Source organism: Filicampus tigris, chromosome 16 (genome assembly GCF_054856515.1).
Source record: "Filicampus tigris isolate MCC_2025a chromosome 16, RoL_Ftig_1.0, whole genome shotgun sequence".
Lineage (NCBI taxonomy): Eukaryota > Metazoa > Chordata > Actinopteri > Syngnathiformes > Syngnathidae > Filicampus > Filicampus tigris.
The window spans coordinates 11,779,762-11,803,418 of record NC_141232.1 but is presented as its reverse complement, the minus strand read 5'-3'; the positions used below and the strand labels follow the sequence as shown (position 1 = coordinate 11,803,418).

The 23,657-nt window shown below is 39.5% G+C and overlaps 1 protein-coding gene across 4 annotated transcripts in view; it reads right to left on the bottom strand.

Moving 5' to 3' along the window:
• LOC147134751 (syntaxin-binding protein 4) overlaps positions 1 to 23,324 on the bottom strand; it is a 32,194-nt gene extending 8,870 nt beyond the window's left edge. The window contains exons 1-12 of one of the 4 annotated variants that reach the window (XM_086056392.1): positions 23,067 to 23,324; positions 14,822 to 14,895; positions 10,321 to 10,416; positions 9,230 to 9,299; positions 9,075 to 9,149; positions 6,595 to 6,674; positions 5,439 to 5,562; positions 5,211 to 5,352; positions 3,126 to 3,232; positions 2,903 to 3,044; positions 1,996 to 2,068; positions 825 to 848 (exon numbers count right to left, since the gene is read on the bottom strand). In XM_086056392.1, the coding sequence (XP_085912518.1) occupies positions 825 to 848; positions 1,996 to 2,068; positions 2,903 to 3,044; positions 3,126 to 3,232; positions 5,211 to 5,352; positions 5,439 to 5,562; positions 6,595 to 6,674; positions 9,075 to 9,149; positions 9,230 to 9,299; positions 10,321 to 10,416; positions 14,822 to 14,895; positions 23,067 to 23,134 (1,075 nt within the window). In that variant the 5' untranslated portion in view covers positions 23,135 to 23,324. Of the gene's footprint in view, positions 1 to 824; positions 849 to 1,995; positions 2,069 to 2,902; positions 3,045 to 3,125; positions 3,233 to 5,210; positions 5,353 to 5,438; positions 5,563 to 6,594; positions 6,675 to 9,074; positions 9,150 to 9,229; positions 9,300 to 10,320; positions 10,417 to 14,821; positions 14,896 to 15,215; positions 15,468 to 17,907; positions 18,268 to 23,066 lie in introns of those variants that run through there. The other 3 variants (XM_086056395.1, XM_086056393.1, XM_086056391.1) reach the window with 3 other exon arrangements.
• Between the last annotated feature and the right edge of the window lie 333 nt (positions 23,325 to 23,657).

Below are 23,657 nucleotides of genomic sequence, written 5' to 3'. Positions count from 1 at the left end.
TGGGAGTATCCTTATCGCAGCGGGAAAAAAAAAAAAAAAAAAATGCCTCACTTTCCTCTTCCCGTATAAAGGATTTAAACTGTCCCACCGCTAACCGGCTGTGATGACTGACAGACCTGCTGCCATGACAACAGTCTGTGCATTAAATCTTGCTTGCACACACAAACACGCACACAGTCCTTATGATTCACGTTTTTTTTTTTTTTTTTGTGCTGGTTGGTGTATTTCAACCTTGCCCGATCTCGTTTTTTTTTTTTTTTTTCCCTTTTCAAAAAACTACGATACAAATGCATTTGTGTCAATGACTCATCTTAAATCCCCGTTGAAACGGTTGCGTGCATATAGGGCTTTACCTATATCGGCACATGCCCGTATATCTTCCTAACAGGATTGCGCACCGCTGATGAGCTGTTGCCCTGCTGCGTTTCAGGACGGGCGACAAAGCGGAACAGGGCGGCTGTCAGCGAGATCATTCTAAAGAGATGAGCGTGCATGTGTAAGTATTTTGGCATCTACTTTGCGTTGTGGTTCTTTAAGTGAAGCCCAGATGTGATAGGTTCTCAAATTTCAATTCATAATATAGTCTGCACTTAATCAGGCCAAACTAAAACCCCACTGCATTTTGCTTCTGCACATGTATCTTGGCACCTCTTTGGAAACTGCTGACATCTGTCACAGCTAGCAACTGGCTTAACCAATAAGAGCCTGAAAGGCAGCTAAGGGGTCAGACCACCTAGAAAATAACCTTGACTGTGGTAATCCTGGTCAATAGGATTGGGATGGGATGGGATGTTTGGGTGCTGGGACCCACGTGTGACCCTTACCATTGGAGCTATTTGTCTTCTTGGCTGTTTGAAGGCAAAATACAAATACAAAGAGATTAACCATATGAGGCCTAGTCGGATAACACAGCAAAACCAGTTGGCCAATTTTACCGGGTATACCGCATGTTTAGTTACGCGGCTGAAAACATACATGCAACTGCTTCTTTATGTTTATTCTTCAATTACCAGTTTAGTTATTACATGATGATTCTAACATCCGGTAATCCTATAAATCCTGTTCGCTCCCTTATGCCACCTTGAGCTGATGATCATCATAGTGGACTCATTTGGTTTAAGTAGCACCATTATACTTTTTCATGTACAGTAGCCACAATATTGAAACCAACTTTAGAGAGTTAAACAGTTGTACGGTGCGGTAATTTCATCAATAATTTCATAATGCTAACCTCTTGAGGTGTAGGCCAAGGGCATTAACCTTGTCGTCCACACCTAATGCCAAAACTATACCTTCCCCCTTTTTCAATTTAGTGATCAGTAACCTCATACAAAGTGCAAGCATAAAGATTTTTAAAAAACACGCATGTATCAATCACCATTCAAAAGCATATTTTTCATCTGTACACATGTATTATGCGCTAACCGGTTTTGTTGGTATCCATGTTCAAAAATGTAATTATTCTCCATTTTGATAAATTGATAATCCGTGTGATCAGAAACTAACTACTAAGTTATGGTATAGTTGTAGTTTTTGGTGCTCGCCAAGAATCCCGGCAGCCCTCGAGTGGATTTGTCACGAAACCGGTAGATGGGAGCAACAAGGAAACGACCGTATATAAAAACAAACGTCTTAGCTGATGTTGTGTTTTGTACAAAAGTGACCTAACTTCTACTTCTTTCTTTACACAATAGCTACCTTTCTTGTCATGATCATGACAACTTCAACTTTAGCTTTTCCTGTCATTATCGCAACATTCCAAGTCCCTACTTTCAGTTTTAGGCTCTGTGCTTTCCTCTTCTCTTTCGGACTCTCCTTTTGTCTTAGACCCATGCACATTAGTTGAATTTCATTGCATTGTAACATCTTTTAGACTTTTCTGTTCCATCATGATTGCCGAAAGTTTACATTTTGTTAATTTGGGTGAAATGTAGTTAGAACTGTCAGTCTCATAGTGGGTCGGCGCTCCATGGGGGACATAATGTGTATTCAGACCTGAAATCTGGATATCCGGTGGACAGATGTCAGGAGAAGGCGAAGACACAGGGGCAGGCTCCTCTGCACAGATCTACAAAGAACACACATACACACATTTTTTCTTTTATGTGTAGTGTATCAGCCTTATCTCTGTATGTGAGGGTACTGTGTTGGTGATCCATAGCATGAAAAGCCTACAAAGTTTTTGAAGCGCTACTGCGTCATTTGCAGCAGTGAATGCTATGATGTGAAGATGACAAAATCAATAGGGCTGCTGAAAAATTAACACAGTCTTCAAATACTACTTACAGATAGGGAAAATGTGTGTTTTCTTGTGCAGAATAACTGAAATGTTAATTGCTCTCTTAAAGCCGTAATCAACCCAAACATTTTTTTTCAAGAACATATTCTATGCGGGCCCATTATTTGAAACAAGGCATTCTAATAAATATTGCATTTGTGGAATTATGAGTTAATCCACCTGTTATTAGCCATCTCTGGGGGCGGCCATTTTGTCATTTCTGTCGACTGAAAATGACGTCACAGTTGCTCGGGGCTCAGGTAACGACCAAATCACGGCTCACCTGTTTTCTGAAGCTGAGCCATGACTGGTTGTTATCTGAGCCCTGAGCATTTGTGATGTCATTTTCAGTCGACAGAAGTGACAAAATGGCCGCCCCCTGAGATGGCTAAAAATGGGTGGATTTTGCTGCTAAACTCATATTCCACAAACGCAATATTAATCAGAATGCTGTGTTTCAACTACTGGACCTGCATAGAACATATTCTTGAAATAAATGTGTGGATTGATTTCCGTTTTAATCACAATCAAAAGTATATTTTTGACTTCATATTAAGTTTATGACTTGCAACTAAGCAAATGTCTATAATGAGTTTGATAGCAATTCCCGAAGTGTGAGCTGACCTCAGGTGATCGGATGTGGACTTTTAAGCGTCCAGAGTTGAAAGTGTTGCCTGTTGCCCGCTGAACACCATTGTGAAGAGATGTACTGTTTTGGAAAAGTCCTTTACCTCGGATGAAAGCGATCTCCACTGCACTTTCCTGACTTGGAATGTAACAGATACATTGCTCATACATTATGATATGCATAATGAATTAGGTGGAGAGATGTCTGAGCGCCACCCACCTGGATTTGGCTTTGTTCAGCATAATTTTGGCCTCCTCGTGGGTAACACCTATCAAGGACTCTTTGTTAACGGCAATGAGCTGATCTCCCGGCCTTAGACGTCCATCCTGTGCAGCCCAGACAAAAAAAAATAAAAAAAAAAAAAAAATCGGACAATATTAATATCAATGGACCAACTCAGAAAACGCCTAAATTGTGTTAACAATATATTGTTAGTGTTCCCTTTAAGAGTTGTGTACAATTCAATGTAAATCAGTAGAAACAATTGTAATGGTAAAAATTAAGAAATACATCTTGTATGAAACATCAATTATCAGATATTTTCATAGCCTCAAGGCACTGTGGGAATTGAATCCAAGTCATGTAAAATTGCGCAGGGCAACAAAAACAAAAAGAGCAACAACACAAATGGTTCTTTAGATACATAGAATGCTTCTACCGACCCAAAACATGTGAAGATTCTGCCTATTTTGCACTCCTTTATTTGCTTGTCATATTGCCCACAGTGGTGAGATGAGTGGGCGACAGAGAGGCGTGGAGGATGGGATTTGAAAAATGGAAGGAGCTGTAGCAAAAAAAAAAAAAAGGCAGCCGCATGTGTAAATCATGTAAGAGTGAGTGGGTAGCTTCTTGAAACAATGTACCCCCCCCCCCAACATCATCGTTCGAGTCAGTTTGCAATACTATTTACTAACGTGGGCCAATTCGTATATTTTAATAGCCACTCTTTTTTGTGACAAATGGAAGCCATTCATCATTTGGGTTGTGAGTCAAAGATCAAGAGCATGAGACACAAAAGGAAGGAAATCATTTTTCTCTTTGGACCCTGACTTATTCACATTAAAGTGGCCAACTGATTATGGTTTCTCAATAACTTATGTGATAAATCGCTTTTGGTCTTCACCACAACAGGTCTGAGTCATCAGACGCTGCAGCGATTCGGTCTCCCACTCCATTCTTCCCTCAATGGTGAAAAAGAGCCCGAGATACTTAAACTCATCCACTTGGAGCATGCCACACTTTTCTGGACGAGAACCATAAGATCACATTTGGAAGTGCTGATTTTATCGGCAGCTTCAGACTCGGCTGAAAACCACTCCAGTAAAAGTTGAAGATCACAGCCTGTTCCAGCCAACAGAAGCAAATAATTAAAAAAAAACAATCCGTCAGCACTGGGACCACCAAACCAGACACCCTTAACTCTATGGCCAAATAGGTCAAGTATTTTGAATCTGTGGTGTCACCTTGCTTTTCTGTAGGAAATTACCATATGACAAATAGAATCCTGTTAGCTCCTAAGATCTGATGAATATTTATAGTTTGATTCCATGGTGAATCTTCAAATGTTAAATACTGCTCGGATGTGTTTTGGCCTGCATGTTGTTTTGGTGTCAGGTTCAGTATATGAGCCCAGAGACTCAACAGACAGCAGATCAAGTGTGAAGGTCAGCAAGAAAGCCTTAACTCCGCTTAAAGTATCGCTCTGCTGATGCATCTTGCACTCACAGAATTGGACAACGATAAACTACAGAAGCTGAGCTATCATATTTGTACACATTAATGAAAGGTAATTTTGTTTTATTTTGGAAATGATAGTTGTTCAAACTGGACTCCAAATTTGATTTATTATGAATCATGGATGGAGCTGCCAGTCTTATAGAAATCGAAAAAGAGATCAGTAGCATGTGGCCTTAATGACTCAGCTGTATATTATATTAATCCGAAGCCAAAGCTGCAAAGTCCTGCATACGCAGTATTTCATTCCCTTCTTCATCTCAGCTCTGCCTTCTTTCATGCAACTCACTATTCAACAAGCGCTCCACCTCTGTTACACTGCATCCATCTCTGTTAACTACCGCAGATGTCTATACTCTTTTGATTCTACAGTCCCCCAAATATTTTATGTATAATATTTTTATATTTTAGAAATGGAAATTGTTCCAAAATGCCAGGATTCTTACTAGAGCCGTTAAAGTTTCAACTTTTTTTTTTCCAAAAGAAAATACTAGATTCCTGCCGCTCCTATTAATAATCCAATTTTTGGTCGATGAGTGTAATAATTAGGCCTTTGCCCCTCCTTCTCACCCGGTGACAGTCTCCACCCGACAGCACCTCCTGGATGAAAACTGCTGGGCCATCAGGGCGGTTGGACCCACCTCCCAGGGTGATGCCCATACTACTGGATCGAGTCACAGAAATGAGTTGAATCACTCCTTCCCCTGGGTGACTGAGAACATAAATATGTCAACGTTATAAAAGGAGTTATACATTTCTAAACATGGATAAAAGTGTTGCATTACAAACTAATCTGACCTGAGTGAGCGCAGCATAGGTCCGCTGTTGTTGTACATGTTCTGAGAGCCAGCTGGGCTTAACAACAAAGGACTCTGGGAGCGAGATGAGGAACCGGATGATGTACTTTCCAGGTAGCGACCTCCTTGGATTTTGGAATAAAAGGACAACGTGTAATAAGTAGAAAATTTTAGTAGTATGTGCACTAAAAGGCTAATAAGATTTCATTTCAGATTGTAACGGTTATGACCTAACAACACAAGAGCAAATCCCTCTGTCACCACGTTTCAAAATACAAGCTACAGACTCAAGAAAGTCCCACACATTCCTGGGAGACTGGAAGCAACTGCCCCAGCGTGACCCCAGGGGGCAAGAAAACAGAATGTCCTTCACCCTTTGGAAGAACCAAATGCAGAGCTTATGATCATGTCAATGCTGCGCTTGGGTCCAGAACGGTTATGATCTTTGACTTCGCCAGTGCGTTGAACGCCATCAGGGAGGCAATCCTGTTGCCACTTCTCGTCACCCTCTACATCACAGACATTATCTTGACACTTCCATAAGGTTTCTGGTGAAGATTAATATGACGAACACTAAAGCTCTAGTGGTGGATCAAAGCAGGACTAAATCTCCAGTAACCTCTGAATTCATCCGATGGACAAAAATATACATGGTAGATGAATACAAATTCTTTGGAGTTTATATGGGCTACATTTAATTTTACAGGTTGTCTACAAGGGTCAGTCATCTGTATTTGGAAGGTCGGAACACTTACTGAAAATTGTGATGTAAAGTGAAAGAAACAAGACCAAACAACCGAAGGTAGTTGCAATGAAGGAATTCAACCACTCATTGACTTGATATGGGGAAGCAGCATTTTGTCATGTCATGATGCAAAGCCCCAAACCTCAGATCTCCACCTGCTGCGCAGCAAACATGGTACTGTTCTTTAGCCTGTTTTAGCGAATCTGTACCAGCTGGTTGCCTCTTTTACCAAGGAAACAGATGTTGGCAATTGTGTAACGGACAACTGCACTTGTCCTAAACCATTCTTAAAGCTTGACTGAGTCCATTTAGCCTTTGGGCTCAGAATTTTTTTTTTAACAAAACTCAAGGTTGTTTTTTGATGTGTTCAAGCATGAGCTACATTATAGAAACAAGGCAGAGCTTCTCCTACCTTGCTGTATTGGAGAGTTGCGTGTTGATCCTGTGCTACCATTAGAGCCATATTTCTCCAATAGCTCAGCAAATTCTTTCCTTTCCAAGGGAACAAAGTGTGAAATGAGAGTTCATCAGTCATGGACATGGAAATCAGCAGTACATTTAAAAGTCACTAGAAAAGATTAGAATGATGTTGGACACTGCGAATTTCCCACTCATCTTCGTGAATTTTACCAGTGCGGTAAAATGGTGCCCCGGGTTAGCATTATGATGCATTAGGGAAGGCTGAAATGTGAAACAGACTGTCCCTACTTTGCTGTCAAATAAGGTATCTGCTCATAATTTGTGCTTTGCGCTATTCCTAACTTTGTTGTTGTGATTTCCATAGTAGTGCTGGGAGTTAGCTAGCATCGGCTAACAACGAGCGCTTACCATCAGCTAACGGGCTAACAGTCCAGTCAGTGCTTGTCTCTGTGAGTTAAATGGCATTAAAAGTTTTACAGTTGGTCATTCCAATATAATAATTCCATGAGGGAGTTATCGGTGACTGTATGGCAGTATTGTTAAACACTGACAAAGACCAATTAAAAATCTAGCATTGACAGCACTGGCCACCACTGCTCTGAAGTACCACTAAATTGTTGGGTTTATTTGGCTGAGCTTTCAAATGGCCAGTGAACAGGCGCATCACTATCCACTGAAATATACACTCTCAAGCAGTTGGGTTAAAAATAACACAATTTTGTGTTGAAAATGGACCGATCCACTACTTGGGTCAATTTGACCCAACTTTCTGGGTTGCAGAAAACAACCCAAACCATGTGTAGTTTTGTACAAAACAACCCCCAAAATTGGACTGTTTTGTATAAAACAATGCAAGATGGTGGGTCAAATTGACCCAATTAGTAGATCGGTACATTTTTTACTCAAAATTGTGTTATTTTTAACCCAACTGTTTTTGAAGTGATAATTTCAGACTTTGACATGTCCAAAGGTTGCCAACACATTTCGTTTAATTGGTCTAATATTTTAAAAATAATAATCCTCCATAGAGTCCACTGAGTGAGTGAATATATGATATCAGTATATTTAGGATTCCATTTTACTCAAAATTTTTCAAAAGCACATATACATATACATACATACACCAAATAATGTGTTAAGCGCTTTGGATTGTTTTGAGAGAAGTTTAAGGAAACTTCCGACATAATTCCCTGTCCCTCCCAATGTCCATTTTCTCTCCATATCCATACTTTGGCTGTAGGGTGGTTAAATCACAGATTAACACACGGGGCTCATCTTCTGAAGAGAGCAGCCTGAAGCTAAGCTCTCCCCTACTTTGGTCAGCTGTCATTCCAAAGCAGTACAAAGCTAAGGAGGGGAACTGGAGCAAGTTCACCAACACACCTGCTTTATGCAAGAGTACATTGTCAGACAAGAATACATTTAACATTAGTGCCCCAAGGCATTGACAGCAACATGTTTTACTTGCGGAAGTCAAGCCAAACATATTTTTTTCAAGGGTATGTTCCCAGTAGGCCCACAAGTTCAAACACGACATTGATTAATTTTGACTTGGTGGAATATACATTAAGCAGCAAAATGCACTCATTTTTAGCCATCTCAGGGGGCGGCCATTTTGTCACTTCTGTCAACTGAAAATGACATCACAAATGCTCAGGGCTCAGATAACGACCAGTCATGGCTCAGCTTCAGAAAACCGGTGAGCCATGATTGGTCGTTACCTGTGCCCTGAGCAACTGTTAATTCCACAAATGCAAATAGTGGGCCTGCTGGGAACATATTCTTGAAAATAAAATATGTTTGGCTTGACTTCCACTTTAAGGGAGGGCTTTTCTGTTCCTGTACCCTTCCTTCATTTATCCAAGAAATGCTCCTCATACGATTAAGCCTTGACTCATTTTCTTGCATTCTTTGACCGTCACATAACCATGATTAACTTATTTCTGACACATTCACTGGAAAATCTAATGTGTAAATCCTGCGCTCTGTCAGAACCTCTTTTCCGAGGATTACATACCCTGGAAAGACAAAGCAAACTATTAAGGAACTTTCTGGGCAGACACTGAGGTACCGTAAGCTTCACATATTTAAATATGCAAATCCGTGCTTTTGCAACTCACAGTTAAGGATCATACAGTTTTGAGGAATAAAAAGCCAGTGCCTCTGACAGTGGTGCAATGTTTTCACCTGAACTTAGTGTAGCCTACTTGTATTACAATGCTAAGATGCTATGCTATGCTAAAGGTGAGGTGCATAAATCACACAATTTGCATAAAAATCATTCCAAAGACATATTCTGGTGATTCTCTAGCTTGAATTCTGTGCAGGAAAGTGGGTTCAGTTTCCACTCAGTGACATTATGAATAGGTGTGTGAATGGTTATTTGAAAATCCGAAAATGAAAGGGTCAGTGTTTTGGTAGAAAACATGTATAGTACAGTATATATATAAAACTACATGGAGCTCTTCTTACTTTGCTTCCTCATCCCTGGCGATAAGAAGTCGCATGTGATTGGTTGCCGAAGCTGCTCTCAAGATGTCCACAGCTCTGATCAAAACAAGACAATATTACAATGTGTAAAATCGAAACACTGGATGAAAGAGAGGAGTCAGATTTGACTGCTTTACCTGTCACTTGTGACGCCTATTAGACTTTCGCCATTAACCTCCAGGATTTGGTCTCCTGGCAACAGGTTTCCTGTCAGAGGTAAAATACAGGTTGTTTATTACTGCCCAACTGTTGGAGCATCCGCAACAGGATTATCTTTATTATACTGTATATCGGTGTGCACAGATGTAAATAGGAGTTCCATTAACAGCGCTAATCTGTCTAATGGGAGATGTGGCCGAGTGATTAAAATACAGCCTGTCTTAGGGGACCTATGTTCAATTCACCACCAACATACAAATATGGAGAAAAAGAGAGCACATTGTCAGTCTGCTGTTTGTGGCCAAAACATACTGTAAGTCGCTCGCGATTCTGTTGTGGCTTCTTTTATTTACTCTCACGAGAGGAAAATCCCAAAATGCTTGATCTGCCATTCCAGATTGAGTCAGACAGACAAACAGTCCACGATTATCATTTGCAATCCATGCTGTAAACTTTGACTTCAGCTGCGAGGCGCACTCCAGGGCACATGTTCCAACGTATTAGCAAATTGTGCTTTTCCGCTCATGCATAATCATGCAGGGGAGAGTCAACTAGGAGATTCGTGCTTGTAAGTGTAGAAGGGATTTGCATTTGATTAAAGCCTTTTTATCTTGTTAGGGGTGAAGAAGTTCACATATCAATACCACCTATAAAATGGCATGGATTTAGTGGAATATACAGTACAATGATGAATACTAGAAAGGTGTAAGGTTGATAAATAAAATGCTATTCATTCAAGCTATTTTGAACACCACTTCTCCTCATTATGGTCATCCTAAATGGCAGGAGATTTAAAAAAAAAAAAAAAGCAATGGATTTGCCATAATTTCACTATTAGTACTGTATAAAGTACTAGAAATGCAACTCCATTTCTACTGATGAATTTTATTTAAAACAGTAGTAGCAGCAGCTTTGGTTATACAAATAATAAAAATGTTAAAAACTCATGCATGAAACATATAGGCTCCAGCACCTCCCCGCGACCCTTGTGAGGATAAGCGGTATAGATAATGAATAGATGGATGAACTCATGCATGACAAAAGAAATGCACTCTAAACTTCTGCTTACCATCACTTGAAGCAAGGCCACCAGGTAAAATCCTTTTAACGTAAACTCCAAATTCCTCTCCAGTTAGTTCCTTCACTCCTCCAATCACTTTAATTCCTAATAGGAAGAGATGCGGATTTATTACAAGCAAGGTCTCACAATCAAGCTTTTTTTTTGTGGTGGCCCTGTGTCAGAACTGGTACTGGCCCGTACATTCATGATATAATATGATCAGTTTCAGTGATTATTTCATATTTAGCATCTTTTTACTGTCATATTCAAGCCTTTAGGTAAATATTACTTCTGCGTAGTTAGTGGTTTTGCATGTCAAAAAGCAACAATGTGTTGAGGTTCATTTTAGGTTCACTGTAAGCGATTATAGCAGCATAAAGGGGCCGCCACGCTGAGATGATTTCTCAAAATATCTGACACTGCCTGAAATCCTTCGCAGCCTGTCTTTGGTTACATTCATCTGGTGATGAATGCATGTCGATCATAACACGTTTGACCAACCAGCCAGTTGAGAAAGTGTCAAAATGAAGGCAACATTCACGCACATGCTACACTATCCAGACTAGGTGGAAAGGTCACAGTACAACAACAAACTCTACACATACTTTTTAGCATCGATTGTTTGCGTCTGACCAGAAAAAAAGAATTACCGGTATATATTTTATACGGTAATATACAAGCAAATCTTATAATTTAGCCACCACACTATTGTATATCTCATGACGAAAATGCAGTTAATGCTAATTGCTTTATGAATAATTATAACTAAAAACCAGATGGAGTTTTGCATATTGTCGCCTGGGTTTAAGGGGAAGGTCATTTGTTCACATCCACCATTTTACTGACATACTGCTGACCGAAGAGGGATGGGAGGGTCATAAAAGTCAACTCTCAGGTCAATCTTTGATTTTCTGTGTTTTTCCACCTTGAGACGGTAGTGCTCCTTTCATATCAGAATTAATATACAGTTAAAATTAAAATGCAATTTGAATAAATTGCAAATGCAATCAAGAAACTATATAAATGAGATAACAGCAAATAGCTTTTTTGTTTTGTTTACTTTTAGGCACCATAATAAAAAAAAGTATATGAGTGCCTTAAAGGAAAAAAAACATTCACCACCAACCTCATTAACCAAATAATGCATAGAATGTATTGTCATAGAAGTTGGTTAAATATGCACACCTGAATCAAGCCACCCTATACTATAGAATTGTGGAAGAAAACTGAAACACATTTGACTTTACTACAGGTTTTAGAGCCTGTGACTGAACAGGAGCGACACGCGAGTGACTAAATAAATGTTAGCATCAACAATGTAATCTAAATTTGGGACGAGGTTAGACGCTCCAAAAAAGGAATTGCAGGCTTGTAGGCCACGTGTGACTGATGGCAAACGAGTGATGGCACTGAAATTCATTCGAGTCATTAAGCAAGCTTGACCTCTCACAAGAACCCACCAAAATGAATCGAGCAAGGATATACATTTTAAATGAAAAACGGATATGAAATGTAATGTATGCGTTTTTTTTTTATTCTATATTTCTTAATCATAATTTTAATAATTTTTGTTTTAAAATGCAGTCATAATTAAAATCTGCTTTGCACTTAGTTTTGAGAAACAGGTTCAAAATCTATGCTGAAATTCTGAATTCCACATGCGCAGCAGTCTTATACTATTAGCAACGTGCCTAAAGATGTCTTTGTTGATGCCATTAATAAGACTCCCCCAATTCACACACCAATACGCCAAAGCATTCCCTATCCTTGAAAGTGCCTTATTAAATCTTTACATCAAGGTTTGTTCAGCTTAAGGCCACCATTACCCTGTTACCGCAAACTAAATTGAAACATTAATTGGGTCTCAAGCAAAGGGGTGCATGTTAATTATGGCCAAAAATTGGGTTACAATATTCCTTATCTCCAACCTTTCTTATCCTTCTCTGAGGAAAACTGTTTGTTCCTTGCTCTTGTGTTGAGCCTCAAAGCATTCTCAAGCTAACCAACATCAGATAGGAAGAAAAACATCACCCGGCTAATGCATAAGTAGCTGCAGCAAATAGAAACCATATGAATCCTGTTTTGTTTTTCAAATTTCTGCTTTTGATGTTTCAAAGACATTATTGCTTCCCAGGGAATAAATGTTCCATTTTCCCCAAAAAGATAATTAAACATGCAATATGATGACAGGGATCGACACCAGAGCTACTGAGTGGATAGCACTGTAAGAAAATTTACGTTACGACATAAATGAACAACTCCTGTGAACTTCAATGTCATAGCAGACATGTAGATGCAGTTCATTCTGTATACATTTAGGAGCTCGTAAGGTTTTATGAATTCATTACAATTTTATATTTAAAAAATAACAAAAACAGTAAAACAACTCAGTTGTACAGTGACATTTGTTGAGAAAAGTAGGAAGGACAGCAAACTGGGAAAACAGAAAACAACCACACAAACCCATGGTAAATATCAATGTAAATAATTAAAACGATGCAGACAGCTTTGCTGAACAGCTGGTGCTTGAGAACTCGTTTTTTTTTTTTTTTTTTTAAATGCTTTTAAGAAAAAGTTGAAACAAAATATTGTGGATTGCCCACAACTACAAAAGAATACTAAATTGTGGGTGGGACCAAGCTGCATGCGTAGTGCAATGGAAGTGACGTAGAGACAAACAACAGCACTCAGCTTTCTGCATTCTTAACCCAGCTAAGTTAAGTGGGTTAGAGCTTTACTACATGACCTACTTTGGCTCACAGGCAAACACACTGATACTGAGCAGGGATACCTCCTCTACAGAGAAAATCCCTTTCAAAAGTACTACTTACACTATTAGACATGCTCAACAGTCGGCTTGCATACATACGTTCTAGTCGCAGAAGGTAAATGGAACTGATTTTTCGATTACTTCCTCCAGTAAAGTCTTTGTAAGAAGAATTTGCTTAAATAACTGCAAGATGATAACAATGTGTTCTTAGGTCATATTTATATATTTATATTTATACATGTAGGTTTTAAATTGCCACAGTCCTCTCAACCCTGACGCATCTTGTGGTGGGACAGCTGTGTGAACCTCTGGCCAGCCCAATTTCCAATTGTTTTCTAGTAGTTATTACAGGCATCATTACAGAATTAACAAGATATAATCGGGAAGCAATGTCATGTAGAGCCTTTTTATTGGGTACTGGCATTTGGCCCAAATAGCCGCCAGTGCCTTAACCTGAAATTAAAACACTTCATGTTTTGCTTTTTTTGGGATAAAAAGATAAAGATGAAATCATTTATCTTCACACAGAGCAAAGGTGGGATAGTGTGTCACAAACCAGATGATAAAAGACACAAACAAATCCCTAAGACCCACCCGCAGTCTCTGAACCTTGGGACACCCTTGTGTAAAAGTGGTTCCAGTTTATGAAGGTGGTTGAATACATAACGTGGCTTCCGAGACATGGCTGAGCACAGATTGGAGCAAAGAAGGATCAAGAATTATGTTCAGGACCAAGCCTTGACTTGAAAAAAGGAAATCTGCAGGAATTGACACTTAAAAATGTTTAAAATGACCACTTTAATAGTTTCAACTATAAATATAGCCCAAACTATGATTCTGAAAACTTAAATATAAATGTAAATCTACCTTTCTATCTAAATAATCCATTATTACAGCTACCGTGTATTCCAGAACTACTATCTTATTAACCATTGAATTACATTTTGGACATAGTGAAGTAGCTACTCATATTTTCCCCCCGCAAATCTTTTTTTCCCCAGTTTGAGAGGTGGATTTGACTCAGCCAGCCCTCATTCCTCCCCAGTGATAACATCAAACCCATCTTTCATTAAATTGATAAGCAGTGTATCTGATCTCGCTGACATTTAGCCTCTTCCGTCTCGCTTGGATTTCAGTGTTGCAGCCGGTTGCCTGCTTCTACTAGCAGGAGCTAAGCCCACAATGTGGCAATGAAAGCACTTTCTCAACATCCAACACAAACGCTGTCCTGCCAAAAAATTTCACGGAGCAATGTAGTAAATGTTGTATTTCGTAACATGCTTGAAAACACCACTGGCTAACGCAACCATATCCCCTCACACAAAGACACGGAAAGTGAGCGCCTTAACAGTTGAGTTTCCGTTATTATCATTATCATTTGTGTTTCCTGATCACCCACAGATTGTGTGGGCAAGGTGGGAAAAGTCCAAATCCTGGCTTTTTTCCCCTTTACTGTTCCTCCCTCATTTACTAAAGCCACACATTCAGAAATTATTTGTTGCTGGATTGGGCTCTGCCTTCTCCTCAAGCCAAAAGCATGATTAGCCACTGGTCAACATCATGCTCTAAATGTCACTGTGGAATAGTAAAGTCAATAAATCGGCTGGTCGATTAGCATGTATGAACCTGAGTGTGTGTCACAAGTGGTTTATCATTTTTCGTTTGGATACAGAATTATAGTTTTGCTGAAACAAATCTCGTAACTCATCTTTAACTCTCTTTAAGCACTGATGTACTCACCTAAGCCATTCTCGCAATCTGTAAAGTCCATGGAATGAACTGTTCTGTCGACACCATATGGACCCATGAGTGTCCTAGTTCAAGATGAAGACAAAGGGGACAAATAAGTGCATCGTTAATACATTTGCAGGAAAATCTATGAAAACATTGAGTTAGAGGGGGGTACAAAATTACAGGGATGACAAATAGAAACCACTCCCAAAAAATTTATTGTTGCCCATTAACCAGTCAGTTGAAAAAAAAAACATGTGAAAATGAACTGTTCCATAAAAAAATATATATATATGCATATATCATAAATCTTGAGTAGAATATGATCTTAGATATTTTCTATTTAGTTGTCTATTATTAATGGATGCACAGAGCACGGCCGGCTTGGTTCAAAGTCTCTCACAGTACGTTGGGGTCTGCCAGGTCAAATCCTCCCCCACCATCAAAGCCAACACACCAACAGGTGCTGATCTGTTGACAGCTAATCTCAATTCTTAAACCAAGAGTCCAAAACATGCAGCCGCAAGTCCGATGACATGACCACAAAGTCAGTCGTTGAACTGTGCTAGGGTGTCCTGCTACCAAATGCACGCGGGACACCCTTATGCTTGAAATTATGTTCGGGATGGACAATCTATGATGAGTCCAAGTCCAATAACAACCTTGCAAGAAAAGACCAGCATAGTTTTGCTGATTCAAACAGCCGGAAAATTGTGCACACCCTCTTTTAATTGGGGATGTGGCTGTTTAAAATTAACCAATGACATTCAACCTAATGTTAATTGGGAATCAGCATACATCTGCCACCATTTAACCTCCAATTAACACCCCCAAAACATTTAGTGCTCTATTAGTATTTTCCTGACAGAACATTAACAAGATTGGCAACCTGCTCCTCTCTGAAATGTACTAAAATGTATTAATACAACCTGTTTTATTGCTCATTTACATATGCAGCATGAATGGTCTAGGGAGTAGAATACTGAGAGTCACAATTTAAAAAAGACATTGTATCGCTAATCAAAGTAGAGTGTGTTGGCAGTATAGTTGCAGAATTGCATCAGAGCAGAGTAGAAGATTTGAAGATTTTGATGTTGCTTAATTGGAGATATAACAGCTTATATTGTATATAAATTAACATTTAGGCTTTCCCTTCCTGTTGATATATAGCAGTGTATTGCCACTTGAAACTCAACTGTTACTGTCTACCTGTAAATATAGTCTCATTTTGTCCTCTTGTGCTCATGCAGTGATATCTTCCAAACTGCCAAACAACAATTTTCTGTGTGACTGCCAAAAGCATGACAAGGAGAATTATCAATATTTCAGCTGCAGAGGGTACATAACTAGCAGTCTGATACTCCCACGGCTCGTTGTGAAACAATGAGGCTAATTGAGGACACAATGAAATGGCAACTGAAACGTTATGCTAAGAAGCATTGCTTTCATTAAGATCTAAAGTCAGAAGCAGCAAATACAGGTGGAACCTTTAAAAGTTAAAAAAAATCCCTGAGGTTTAGAATTCAACCCCCGAAATTGTGATAAATTCTGCATATGAATTACAACGTCATGATCCATGTTTTAATTTATATACATAAAGAAATATCTTCTCTTGAAAGCATTTCATTCATTTCACCAAATAACTTCAAGCAGGGAGATAACAGCATAACTTCAGTACAAATCACTTTGTGTTACATGAAGTTATTTTTTCCTACTGTTTTTTTTTATACTTTGAATTTACGGTAGATTATTTTGGACTTCTGTCCCAAATTTTTTTTGATATACTCAGTATTTGAGTCTACATAAAAACATGTTACTGAAGATAAGGCTGAATATTTGCCAGGTTATACTGTACTATTAAAAGTGTTTAACTTCCTTTTACACTTGGACTAAGTGTTTTCCAGTTTCACTCAGGGGCGGAGCTATGGGTGGGCCTGGGTGTGTACAGGCCCACCCGGATTGAGAGACTGCCCACCTAGTGAGATTCATGAAAAAAGACATTTTAAAAATATGTTTTTTTTTATTTTATTGAATATTAAGAATATCATAATTGTGTTTGTCTAAGGAAGATCTGACCTTCATGTTCACGTTATTAAAACAAAGGAGTCTAAGATGTCCACTTAAATGCTTTCCATTCTGTTGTATTAAACAGTGATGTAAACAAGGCTGCAAAATGACAGACAGTGAAACTGATGATTAGGTAGCAGTTGCGTTTCTGGTTCTTTCCATTTGTTTTTTCTCTACTTGATCCAGAATACAAGTCAATCTCCAATGAACAACAATGTATTCAGAAATACAGTGAGTGCTCAATGTAAATGAGTACAACCCCTTTGAAAAGTATGTTTAAAAAAAAAAAAAAATCAATTCCGAGAATATTGATGTTTAGACCTGTCTCCTGTGAATTTGTTTTTGTAAAAATCTGTTTTGATTTATGTTTATATAAAATCGGCGTGCTAACAAAATAATTTCACAATCTAAATAAAATACATAAATACGCCCCACGGCTTGACTACCGCGGCTCAGTGATGCTTGAGCTCACTAGGGCTCAATTGACGACCCTTCATTGATAGTGATAAAACCCATGTCCGGTCAACTTTTCTGGACATTTCCAAACATAACAGACAATGGTTTTAATCCACAAAACGGCTTTTACAGACAAGGCAGAGTAAATCCACCCAGTTCTCGTTGCGCACGGCGGCTGGGCGAGTAGACGACAGATGGAAGAGTTCAACCTTGACCGAAGCAAAAAGGAACGAACGAGAAGGCGAGCTGCTGTTTTTACATGTTTTTCCCAAATCCCTAAAATAATATCTGCACAAAACGGTTCGTTTTCCAAAAGAGAAATACTGCGCTGTAGACAGTCGACACCCTTTTTCAAGTCATAACGCGCGAGCAAAAAATACGCGTACATTTTCATGACTCAAGCGTTTTTCATAAAAAATAGTTCCAGTCTAAGCTTCCGTTTTTTTTTCAAACAATAAAACTACATATATCTCTGCTACCATGGCAACAAACATTCAGTTGTTTATCAAAAGTACATCCACAAAAAGTACGCGCATTGTTTCAGATGACCACTTCCCCTGTTGATTACGCACCTGCTAATGATGACAGCTCCTTTATACATAACGGAAAAGGTTGGCATCTTGTCATGGAGCCAGTTTCTCCGTCAGAACGAACGCACGGACGCTCGCTCAGTGTGTCGGGCTGAGCTTCCCCTGCCTCAGCCGCCGCATGACGATACGCGCGCGTGTGTCGATCTGCGCAGGCTGCTTCTATTTTCCGGTAAAGCACCACAGCCGCAGCCACGCAGTTAACATCTCCCACCTTCTCCCGCACAGTTAATCTGTTACGTAATTTAAAAGTCGCCGAAAATTGAAAAAAAAAAAAAAAAAAAAAGTGGGCGTGAGGGGGTGTTAGGGACAGAAAGCTCCGATTGAGAATGTGAATTATCCTGGAGTTGTCCCCGTCAGTTTTAAATGCCTGTTGGGCTTAAAGGCCAATTTATTGCCAAGAGCTCAAGTACAGTACTAATGCATGGCGTAGGAGGTAACAAGATTGGCCCCTCTGTGAGATCCAATACTGTACAACAGATGCTCAACCATGGCAATTACCCATTGACACTGCATTGACACTGTACAATGTTGGTTGAAATAGTACATTTTGAAAACAATTCAATTCTTTCTTGAAAACAATTCAATTCTATCTATAGACTAGAAATAAAATGTCAAACCATGCTAATGAATGGGGCTGACAAGGCTATATTTTCATTTTCTGAATGATGAGCTTGTTTTGACCCATTATTAAATTCTAATTCAACAATTATGTATGTTTTTAAAACAATAATAACTGGAGATAAAAATGAAACCCTTCAGTCCGTTGATAGTAGCATTGAATTTCCAATTTCATCAATTTTCCGACTCCCCAATTCACTGAAACACAGATTATTAATTCGACTCGTTTTATGGGGGGGGAAACATTACATGAGGCCAAAGAATACCACATCCGACGTAGTCCTTACTCTAGTAATATAACCATCCATCCATCATTATCCTCACGACGGTCGCGGGCATGCTGGAGTATATCCCAACTGTCGGTAGGCGGTAGGAGGGGTACACCCTGAACTGGTCGCCAGCCAATCGCAGGGCACACAAAGACAAACATTTCATATTCACAGTCACACCTGGGGACAATTTAGAGTCTTCAATTAACCTACCATGCATGTTTTTGGAATGTGGGAGGAAACCAGAGTACCAAGAGAAATGCTAAATATAACAAGATGATAAGAAATCAGATCAATAGTCAACTGTAAGATAACCAAATCATACCTGGCAAAACCAATCACTTTCAGCTTTAGCATGTCTCGTTTTTGTGGGTAAACCAGGACTGAGACTGGATCTGCATGTTTCCTGTCTTCTGCACGACAGTGATAAGATTATGACATATTCTCCACGTGCTCGTGTCGTTTTCCCTAGCTACTCTGTCTTCCTCTCACATTCCAAAACCTTGCATGTTAGGTTCATTGAAGAATCGCCAGTAAATGAGAAATGTGCCTGTAAACTAGTCCAGGGTGGGTAACGAGCGATCTGGTACCTATCCCAGCTGACTTTCAAGGCTTAGCGTTTATATATTGGCCTTTATAAATTATTACACACATACTGTATATGGGCCCATTCTGAAAAAATGCCAGATTATATCACATGATCGTTCACAACAAAAATGGAAAACTGGATGTAAGAAAAAGGCAGAGTTGAAAAGTGTCTCCGGCATTGTCACGTTGACCCAAAGACTTTAAGCTTGCTGTAGCTTGATAAAGAATCTCAATGTTTGGTTTGTTTGCGCTATGTTTGCTAGCTAAATGCTTTCCATGAGTTTTTGCTTTGGCTGACTTGTGTTTACTTTGATCTGCCACTGGCTTATGCAACATGAAATCCAACATTTAAAAAAAATCTAATACCTCGAGAAGCTTAGGAGCTTTTCAAAGCCTCTTTGCAACATTTATTAAGAACGGAAGGGTGCTCTTAACACTGGCTCTCGGCACACTAACGCAAGAGAAATCTTGAACTTCAAATCTTCAACGGCTTGTCGAAGAGTGTTTGCAGCTCCGTGACGGAGAGAGCCTTTTGTTTAAAGGTTAATTACTAGTATAACAGGTTGCTAACCAGGATGAAAATAATACCTTCTTGAATTTGGGGGATGAATGTCGTTTATTAATTATTTCAATTCATGTAGTCCATTGAAGAGTAGGATATCCAAAACTTTAAAAGAAAAATTGCACAGGTTGTTTTAGAAGATGATTCACTTCTCATCCAAGCAGGCTTCATCATATGTTATGTATATGGTATGTAACGCAAGTATTTACCTTCTAAGGCTGAGGCACAACCCAACCAAGACTGGTTTTACTCTTTTGGGCCTCTTTCCAGCCACAATCATTTGGGTGTGATCAGAAATTAGCTTTGGAAATACATTTGAATTGGATTAGAATAAATCTTACACCAATGGAAAGTTAGTTTGTTTCGCTTGGAGTAGCTGACGGAAACAACATCACTGGCTAACTTGCAACGACACGGAGCCGAGGAGTGCAACGGCAGTGTGCCGAAAATCAAAGGAAACCACAATGCACGTAACAATGCACTGGATTCTGTCCTGCATAGTTTGGTTCTCTTGAAATATTACCAAAATGCATTTGAACAATGTGCATTTTTGATGAAAGTGCATTTCTCCTCAAGCCCATTAATTTAGTCTCCGCTTCCTCTTATATTGCAGCCATAGCAACGACCATTTGCCTCAGATCTTTAATCACTAAATCTGCACAGTGGGTCATTATCAGATTATGGGATTATCCAATCCACGCTGAGAAATCAAACGGGCTGGGACCCAATCACATAGATACATTGCACTCATCACTCCATCTCTATCACAAACACTAACGCACACACGTGGAGACACACGCACCCACTCCTAAAAAGAGCCATCACACCAGTCAGCTATGCAAGTACAGAGGATAAACTTCAATGAGTTGATTGGGGAGTGCAGAATTTGAGCTAAAAACGAATATCTCACGGGACAGACAACTCCATTCAGCATTCTGCATTGATGGCAACATCTTTAGTGGAAAGGAAACACAATTGCGAGAAAGTCAATCCCATTCAATCAAACATCCCCAGAGGGGATGAAGACCACGTCTCTAAAAAGCTTGAATTAGAACCCCAGTACTTGCCACTGTTTTTACCTGACACAGAGAAACTGTTTAGTGTTTGCCACTCCTGAAAGAGACAGCCCTGGAGGCTGAGCAGAATTTCCTAATTTTGTTTCCAATTATCAGAGTGAATTCCGACTGTGGTGGGTGACAACACTGATGTGTGGCAGAAATCTAAGCTTGCCCCGTGGAATTTTTAAATCAGTTTGGTCAACTGTCAATTCAGAAAGAAGAGGAATAAAGGAAGGCCTAAACAAAACACATACATAATAGCTAGGAAGGATGCTTAAAGGAGGAAGTCAACCCAAACATATTTTTTTCAAGAATATGTTCTCTGCAAACCCACGACTTGAAAAAAGGCATTCTGATAAATATTGCGTTAGTGGAATAAGAGTTAATCCACCCGTTTTCAGCCATCTCTGGGGGTGGCTATTTTGTCACTTGTCTCGACTGAAAATGACATCACAACTGCTCACACTGCTTTCTGAAGCTGAGCCACGATTGGTCGTTACCTGAGCCCTGAGCAGTTGTGATGTCATTTTCAGTCATCAGAAGTGACAAAATGCCCCTGAGATGGCTAAAAACGGGTACATTTTTTCTGCTGAACTCATATTCCACAAAAACAATATTAATCAGAATGCCATGTTTCAACTAGTGGCCTGCAGACAATATATTCTTGAAAAAAAAAGTGTTTGGGTTGACTTCCGCTTTAAACACATGCTTTAATATTGACATCTCATTCATCTGAGGGTGGGAGTGGGTATGGTTGAATGAGGCACATCCTGGTAACAATATGTCACAAAGAGGTAAAGACGCTGAGGCCAGTTGACTTAATGAGAGCATGTTGTTTTCCTCCGTCGCAGCAAAAGCAAAGAGAGAGCCACCAGAGGCCTGAATTCCAAAAGACAGGCGTAGAGTGAATAGCCTGTCAAGTCAAGGTGAATCCAATCACACCGGTCCCTGCCTTTGAGCATTTTGATGCTGAGAAAATTAGACTCACATCATTTGAATGAAACTTTTTTTTGGATAAATCTCTGAGAATGTCGCCACTGCCGTATGATCCAATTTAACAAAATTCCCCAAAACAAAATTTGCTTTTTTTTTCCCCACAAACCCGCAACATCTAGTATCTGTGATCTATTCAACATCTATTTGAACCACTTGCTCTTAACAGCACGGTCCATCCTGATCAGAAAGAGTTGAAGGTCTAAATGTCTTTGCAAACTCTAAGCCTTGTGAAATAGGAATCAGAAAGTAGTTCCAGAGTTCTGATAACTTTTGTGAGATGAGAGTCATGAGGCAAAGTCTTGTTGGCAGTAATTTATGAGCGGCAGGTCGCTATGCAATCTAGCCCCCCCAAAGATGAGCATGAGTGGTCAAACAGTACCCTTCAGTGTTCTCTTGACAATCCTGGCTGACCCAGCCGGAACAGTCCACTCAGCACCAATGTTCAGTTCATTAAGCTGACTGTGTCAATCCCCTTGGAAAGAACGTGAGCTCAAACTGAAGTCACCATCTTCTCTGCTTTACCGTTTATATAATTGAACTTTTACACACATGGATGATATGACATACATGTTTTTTCTTTGTCATTTTTGTTGAGAATAATGATGATGACTATTTTTTTTCATTTATTCTGGAAAACAACAGCTATAAGTGGCCACAGAATTCTAAACATATCTTTGGGTCTTAGATATTTTGCCCATCGTACATTTTTAACATTTCTGGAAAAAAACCACCATGGACATTGACACCAATAATGAGAGCATAGCAAATAATACATAGATAAATAATACAATTAATATCCAAAGTCAGTCATAATAAATACAACACCACATTAACCCTTTCATGCATGAATTATGATTTGATGATATGATTTATAACATAAAGATTTTTTTTTTTTAGATTAATTAATATAGGCGAAAGCAACTTTTAAATCGCTGTCCACTGTAGTGACCACTGTGCTTGAAAGGGTTGTGAAAGCTGCCCTTCAACGGATCCTAGTCAATTAAATTTCATGACTTCCATCATGTTAAAATCAACATTGTTTGTACATACCAGTAAAGGAGCGACAGTCCATTGAAATTCTCGAACTCTCTTCCCCTCTGTTTCAGCAGAGACGTCATCGTGGCAACAAAATATGGTCCTGGTGTGCTGCTGTGGGCCAAGTTTTAGGGTAAACACGCAGCTGAGACATGCATCATCTCTCTCTTGCGCTTCAACGCTGACTGCGTGGAAGTGTCACCGCTCATTCCCCTTGGACTCAATGAGATGGAAAGTGCAGCCCGATAACAGGATGCATTGCCACGGTGGAGGTGACTGAGGGTTCAGTGGCGCCGCATTTAGTATGGCATTAATCTGCACAAGATAATTCAGCAGTATCCTGCAAGATGCTTTGAAGCTACTACATCTCTTTTTTTTTTTTGTTGCAGTCATTTGATATTTGACCTTAGGTTGAAGGTTACCTCAATATCCTATAACAGGGGTGCCCAGGTCCGGTTATCGAGATCAGCTCATCAGCAAGCTTTGCTGACGCCTGATAATGAGACTCATCATTCGAATCAGGTGTTTTGGAGGAGGGAAACATGTAAAACGGGATGGATAGGGGAACTCGAGGATTATCAGAGCTGGGTATTCCGTCCGAGGGAC